Source organism: the organism of the source record quoted next, unplaced genomic scaffold (assembly GCF_019419815.1).
Source record: "Pyrus x bretschneideri cultivar Hongxiangsu unplaced genomic scaffold, Pyrus_bretschneideri_v1 Contig11, whole genome shotgun sequence".
Taxonomy (NCBI): Eukaryota; Viridiplantae; Streptophyta; class Magnoliopsida; order Rosales; family Rosaceae; genus Pyrus; species Pyrus x bretschneideri.
This window is the reverse complement of record NW_025999402.1, coordinates 2022022-2028673: the sequence shown is the minus strand read 5'-3', so window position 1 is coordinate 2028673 and position 6652 is coordinate 2022022. Positions and strand designations below refer to the sequence as shown.

Below are 6652 nucleotides of genomic sequence, written 5' to 3'. Positions count from 1 at the left end.
GAATCAACGATGAAATAATTCGTTTTAGTCGTAAATGGAAGTGAAGAAAAAAGGAAAAATAAAGGTGACCACATTTTGTGAACCAATTGCGTGGTAAATGGTGTGTCCATCATAAACTAATCATAATTTATAGGGTAAATCATGTGTTATTTGTTGATAATTTCCAAAAACAGTTTATCATTCTCTGCATGTGGCATAATTAAGATTTTGTGGATGGAGAGAAATTTTTTGTTTTCATGTCCTTCTCTCACATCATACGAGGAAAGATATGCGCGATGAGTATGTAATTGTTCTTCTAAGTGTACGATTCTAACATGAATGTAAATCATACATAAAAAAAAAAGGGTAATAGCCACAATAGATATGTTTGACAAAAAATTACTCCGTAGTAAGGCTTGGTTTGAGATTGTAGTGTTTAAAAAAAAAAAAGCAGCTTATTAAAATTTTGGAATATTAAATGTGTTTGGTAAAATTTAAAAAAAAATGTTTTTTAAAAAATTGTTGTCAATAAAAGTAGAAAAGCATAGAAAAATAAAAGCAAAGTCTATCATACTTCTAAAAAAAATGTTTTTTTCTTTCAAAAAATAGTAATCAATGTTCATTTAATGAACTTTTCAAATGATAAGTATATCCCCACATATTTTACAAAATTACAATTTTTGCCCTTATATTATTGTCTTTACAATTATTATATTGTTGTTTTATTGACACCCTACATTTTTATGAAAACACACCCCATCCAAAATATTCCTCTAAAATTCCAACTTTGTCTCTCATTTTTCTAAATACACCCCCACCCTCATACAGAAGTCAATAGCAAACAACCCCAATTATACGCCTATTACCTTTGAATAACTTCATTGTTGACATCGGCATGATCGACAACTCCCATGCAATTGGTAACAACCCATCACCTCAACTCATCCAACTGGATAACCCTTCAACCCCATCACCTCCGTCATGGAATTTGTCATTCAACACCCAAACTTGCCCACCCCGTCTCCAAATTGCCTATTGCCAAACTTCACCAACCATCCAAAATTCCAAATAGGGTAGAAGAAGTACATGTAATTTGTTAGGATTGTAGAGAGACATCATATGGTGCCATGATGAGAGGTTGGTTTCTTGCCCCAGATTTTCTGCGATGGAATAGTGGAGGACTGTCGTTGTTTTCATAAGATTGTGAGGTGTTTTAACTTAGTTCAAATACGGGTAAAAGAGAAAGTTCATGTGAAAAAAATGAAAGTGTGGGGTGTTTTCATAAGATTGTGGAGTGTTAATAAAATTACCCTTATTATATCATATTAAATACTATATCATTTTTACTCATTAAACATATTCAAAGTAATTTATATAAAAGTTTAGCAAACACTCAGACATTGCTTTTTTTTTTTTTATTTTATTAAAAGCACTTTTACAAAAAAAAAGTTTATCAAACACTTAACAACTTTATTTGACAACTGTTTATTCTCATATCACAAAACAATTTTTTTTAAAAACACAACAATACCAAATTAGCCCTAATAAAGCAAGAAAAATAACTTGAAAACTTACATTGACAACTCCCATGTACTACTTTATGCTTTGAAATTACTTCCGAATGGATGAGTAAGTATAAAATCACAACGATTATTGCACAAAGCGTCTGGGTGGTGTAGTCGGTTATCACGCTAGTCTCACACACTAGAGGTCCCCGGTTCGAACCCGGGCTCAGACATTTCTTTTTATATATTTTTTTAATTTTCGCGGGTAGCCTCCTACTCGCCAACATCCCGAGTCCTTAACTTGTTCCAGTCTCCTTCCCCAGCATCTATTCATTTCATTTCCCCCAATTCTTCAATTTCCAGATCACGCGCCCACCACCACCGTCCTCCTCCCAATTCGTTCTTTCTTGGCGATCCTCTTTCCTTTTTCTGTCACCGACCGCCGTCTCCATTTCTCGCTCTCCTTCTTCCTCAGTGCACACCACCTTCTCCGTCCGACTCAGTCTTAGCTAGGGTTTCGAACCCGCCACTACAGAAATGGATTGGGGCAACGTCACGGCCGAGGATGTCATCGACGCCCTCCGCGAAGTCGACTGGTCGTCTCCGCCGCGCCCTCTCTCCGAATTCTTCTCCAGGTTCACCGTCCCCAGATCCTCTTCCAAATGGAATAGCCGCCTCAAATGCAATCTCTACTAGTACGATCCCTCCTCTCTCTCTCTCTCTCTCTCTCTCTATATATATATATATATATATACATCTCTGAATCTTGTTTCTAAATTCACCTTGTTAAATTTGACCGTAGAAGTTCGAATCTATACCCTTCGTATTTGGGGAAGCCCCAAATTTTTTTTTTCATGATGAATTCAGTTCAAATTATGAAGTATCGGAGATTGGGTGTTTGAACATTCAATTACTTCTGTTTAATCGTTTAATTTGCGATTTTTCAAATTTTGCATGGTTGTGCAGCTACAGGACCAACTACTTCCTTTTGATCGTGTTAGTTCTTGGTGAGTATACAAGGCAGCCTCAATATCTTTCTCTAATTATCCCTCTTATGGCTTCCGTTTAGGGGCCTACATACATGTTTTTAAATCTCCAATTTCGACTACAGGCTTGGCTTTTCTCCGGAGGCCACTCGCTCTCATCGCGGCTGTTCTTACTGCGCTAAGCATTGCTTTTCTCAATGATAGGTAATACACTCCGATCCTGCTCACTTACTCGTGATTACTGAGTGTCAAGTTTTGGATTAATTGGGTGATTCTCATCTGTCCATTTAGCATTTCCTTTTTAAATTTCTTGAATGGGCATCAGTTTGTTATTTGGAAATAGCTGCACTGTCCTTGTTGCGGTAATTACCTCGGTGTTTGCTTAAGCATGTTATGGTGTTTCAGTTCTTTGCAGAATAACTTAGTACCTCCAAGTAATTTTTGGTTTTTATCTTATAATGAGTTTGTGGCTTTGAGTTTGGACTAGGTGATATATCCAGAACTTAGATGAGAACAAGTGGTTATTTAGATGATGAATTCATGAAGCAGAGTATTTGAAATTCAGTTTTAGATGAGTCTACTTAGACCTTATAGGTCTCGTTTGGTGTCTAGGATTCAATAACTCACTATATTGAACGTATGTTGAAGGAAGGAATGCTGTTGTGCCCAACTTGAAGGTAGAAGATGGATTACTCGTTAAGGAAACGTATCCATTCTAATCTCTCTGAAAATGCTAGAAGTTGACTTCATATGTAATCCTTTTCTGATTCATTCAAAATGAACAACCTTCAATATCTTGAATATGGTGGATTATCCTAGAGACTCAGCAACGCAATAGGGTTGCCATTATTCATGTTTTGCATAGTAAAAGAATTCATGTTTCAATGATACACACTTCTCAATAGTTAGGGTCATTTTGGTCTTTCTACAAGCATCTTGCATAAGTTATATGATCCCTTATTTCTTATTTCTTACTGGTTACTATCAGTTATTTATTAAAGACATTGTTGTAAGTATCATTGCTACAGCTTTGCAGGTACCTTTAGTGAGAAAGTATCAAGAACCGTGAGACAATTCTCTCCACATTTAGCTGCAAAGATGAGACCTCCTCTTACGTAAGTTTGGTTGCTTATAATTGGACCTACTGTGAACCCAGTACAGTTGCTTTTATTGATTCTTGAATTATTTCCAGGCCTGTAATTCGTGGACGTCCATCAGCTAAAAGAGCAATATTCATATGTGGACGGCCTCGATGGGTGTTTGTCATGATATTCTCTTCTGGTACGTAAATCTTCTTTCCTATATTTTGTTTTGGATTAGTCAAGGCAAGCTAGTTTATGACTTCAATATTTTATTTTGGTGTTTACGTCTATCAACTAGTAATCATTTCATTGCTTACTAACCATTTATTTCCTATTTGTAGTGAGTTTCATTCTATGGTTCGTCTCCTGTGGTCTCTTAACTGTATTGTGGGCGCTCGCTTTTGGACTTCTTGGTATGTTACTTTCCTAAAATATATATTCATTTTACTCGCATGCTGTTTGCTTTCCAATGGATTTACATTCTCTGTCCCTCTGTCTCGCAGCCACTTTGTTGCATGCAAGCTTCAGAACGCCAAACTTGAAAGCACGCCTGAACACTTACCGTGAGGAATTCCGAGCAGTTTGGCGCAACTATAGTGAGCTTTAGCTTTCCTAAGATGTGAGTGAATCCTGCTTTGATTCTTGTTTAACTATGCTTTTGCGCGGGTTCGTTTTGTTTTGTACTCGCTGTCAACTGTGCACTTTTCTAGCTTGCAGTTGCTAATGTATTCACCGAATTGTAGTTACATTTTTTGAGTAGTTACAAATGAATTGATACAGTTTTATTTTACCTGTTTCTTCTTCAACAGCCTTTTATTTTCCTATTTAGGCATTGTTCTGTTGATTGCGAATCTCATACAAGATATGTGATTCTGAAATTGAGCTTTGCTGTGGCTGCTTTCAAATAATATTGGTTGGACTGGAGTTCTCGGAGCTCAGGTAAAAGCCGCCTCTTACCTTTGCAAATCACCAGCAGGATGTAAATTGTGATGAACTTTGTTAATGTAAAGAAAACTGCTTCATTTCACTGCCCGTATTTGTAAGAAACATTTAAGACGGCCTTATTATGTGCAGGAGTTGCTAACATTCATAGAAAATCTATGGGCATGTGTTCTTCATTGCCCTTCTGCTTGTCATAAACTCTTTGTTGCCGTTCATAGAATGTAGTGATTTAGTTGCATGAGTTATATTATCTAATGCTTTTGAAATATACCCATAAATGATATTGCATGTTGGAACTAGTTTTGTTATTTGGTTTCCGTTGCTTGCGGGAGATCCTGTGTCTTTTCCTGCGCCCCGCCACCCTTGATCAAATTATGACTGTTCGTTACGTGATTAGACTCTTGTTTGATAACTTTAATTAGTCTAATTGTGTGACGAGGTTAGAGTTTTTGTTTGATTGGTCTAATCATATGATAAGTGAGATACAGAAAGAATCGTAGTCATGAATCCATGATACGTGTGGTCAAACATGCAAAGACTGGTTATTTGTGAATTTCGTTAGGGGACACAAATTGTCAACCAATCTTAATGATCGGCCGCTAACCTAGAAACATGTTTTTGGATTTGTTTTAAGACGAGACACAGCCACCTTGTTATGTTTGGTACTAGTCTTAATTTCGTCAAGCAATTTCCTTTGCATGTTCTAAATCTTTAATTATAGACCTTGCTTATTGTGTTGACTAGGGATAGGCAACGGTTATGGGTGGTCCAAATATAGATTGAGATTAAGGGAATTTTAACAAAAAGCTCCCTAGTACTGTTCACTTTAACAAAAAACTACATCTTTACGTTAAAAAGTCAATCATGACTATTCACTTTACCTTTTATTTTGTTATTATCGTTAAAACTCAAAGTTTTCAAGCTCTTTTCATTAGTTTTCCTCGAGATTAATTGATTTATTAATTAAAAGGAAAATTAATGAAAAAAGCTAGAAAACTTTGAGTTTTAACGATAAGACAAAATTAAAGATAAAGTGAATAGTATCAAGTTTGACTTTTTAGTATAAAAATATGATTTTTCGTTAAAGTAAACAGGATCGCAGGCTTTTCGTTAAAACTCCTTTAATTAAAAGTCAAATCTCATGTCTGTGTTGGAGTTTTTAGTGTTTCTGTTAGGCGAGAGGAAAGAACAAAGAGAGTTATATGTGTACCCATTTGCAAACAAAAAAGATGGTCATATGAGTACGCGTCTGTTCTTGTGGGTAATACTTATAATAACCTATTTATATGTCACGGTTAGATGATTATACCTATAATCATGTATTTATTTAAATGATTACCCATAATCGTAGTTGTCAAGTGTAAGCCTGTTCTCGTGGGTAATACTTATTATAACTTATTTATATGTCACGATTAGATGATTATACCTATAATCATATATTTATTTAAATGGTTACCCATAATCGTAGTTGTCAAGTGTAAATAGACAAATAATCGCAGTTACTAATACCTAGAATATTTTGCCCATCCCTGGTATTGAGTGGTCAACTGGAATATTTTGCCCATCCCTGGTATTGAGTGGTCAACTGGGTTTCCTGTTACTTAATTAGCATGCAAAAGTCAGATTATTATTTTAATTGAAACAGCTAAACTGGTTTGTTAATCTAACCTCACACCGCCTACTTTATGCAAAGGAATTTTGGTGGGAAGAAAGAAAGGAAAAAGCGCCTGGTCACAGATGTAATATGCCATCCAGAATCCAGATATTATTGTTATATTTATAAGCTTCTACTAAAGGATTTGATTATACTAGTATTTTAGAGTGGGCCCATATTGCACACAAGATCAACAAAAGGAAAACATTAATAAAAGTAGAAAAAATTATTTAATTTCACACATACTTAGTTATTAAGACCGACTCATTGTGTAGTTTAAACTTTTTGCTCTCAGTTAAATTCTTTTGTATTTACCAAGGGACAGAGTAAACAGTTTGTTGGTAAATATTTGCTTTAAGAATTGATTTCCACACTCTACTTAATCACGTCCTTTACTTTTGTATGGATACAGTCATTTTAATGGCTACAAATCATAAGGAGTGGAAGACGTGCTTAATTATTTTTTCAACGGACCCACAAATAGAGAGATTTTACAGAGTGCTC

The 6652-nt window shown here is 35.4% G+C and overlaps 1 protein-coding gene and 1 non-coding gene across 3 annotated transcripts; both read left to right on the top strand.

Annotated features, from left to right (window-relative positions):
• Positions 1-1643: 1643 nt before the first annotated feature.
• On the top strand, positions 1644-1717 carry TRNAV-CAC. The gene has a single exon. It is a non-coding gene; the product is annotated as a tRNA-Val (tRNA).
• A 300-nt stretch (positions 1718-2017) lies between these two features.
• LOC103937224 (PRA1 family protein A1) lies at positions 2018-4735 on the top strand. 2 transcript variants are annotated; one of them, XM_009347153.3, is made up of 8 exons: positions 2018-2179; positions 2451-2491; positions 2596-2674; positions 3499-3585; positions 3663-3751; positions 3894-3965; positions 4056-4171; positions 4382-4735. In XM_009347153.3, the coding sequence occupies exons 1-7, from the start codon at positions 2022-2024 to the stop codon at positions 4157-4159; spliced, it is 630 nt and encodes a 209-aa protein (XP_009345428.1). In that variant the 5' UTR covers positions 2018-2021; the 3' UTR covers positions 4160-4171; positions 4382-4735. The 2 variants fall into 2 exon arrangements, with proteins under 2 accessions (XP_009345428.1, XP_009345427.1); XM_009347152.3 differs by having other exon boundaries at positions 4362-4735.
• Positions 4736-6652: the final 1917 nt, after the last annotated feature.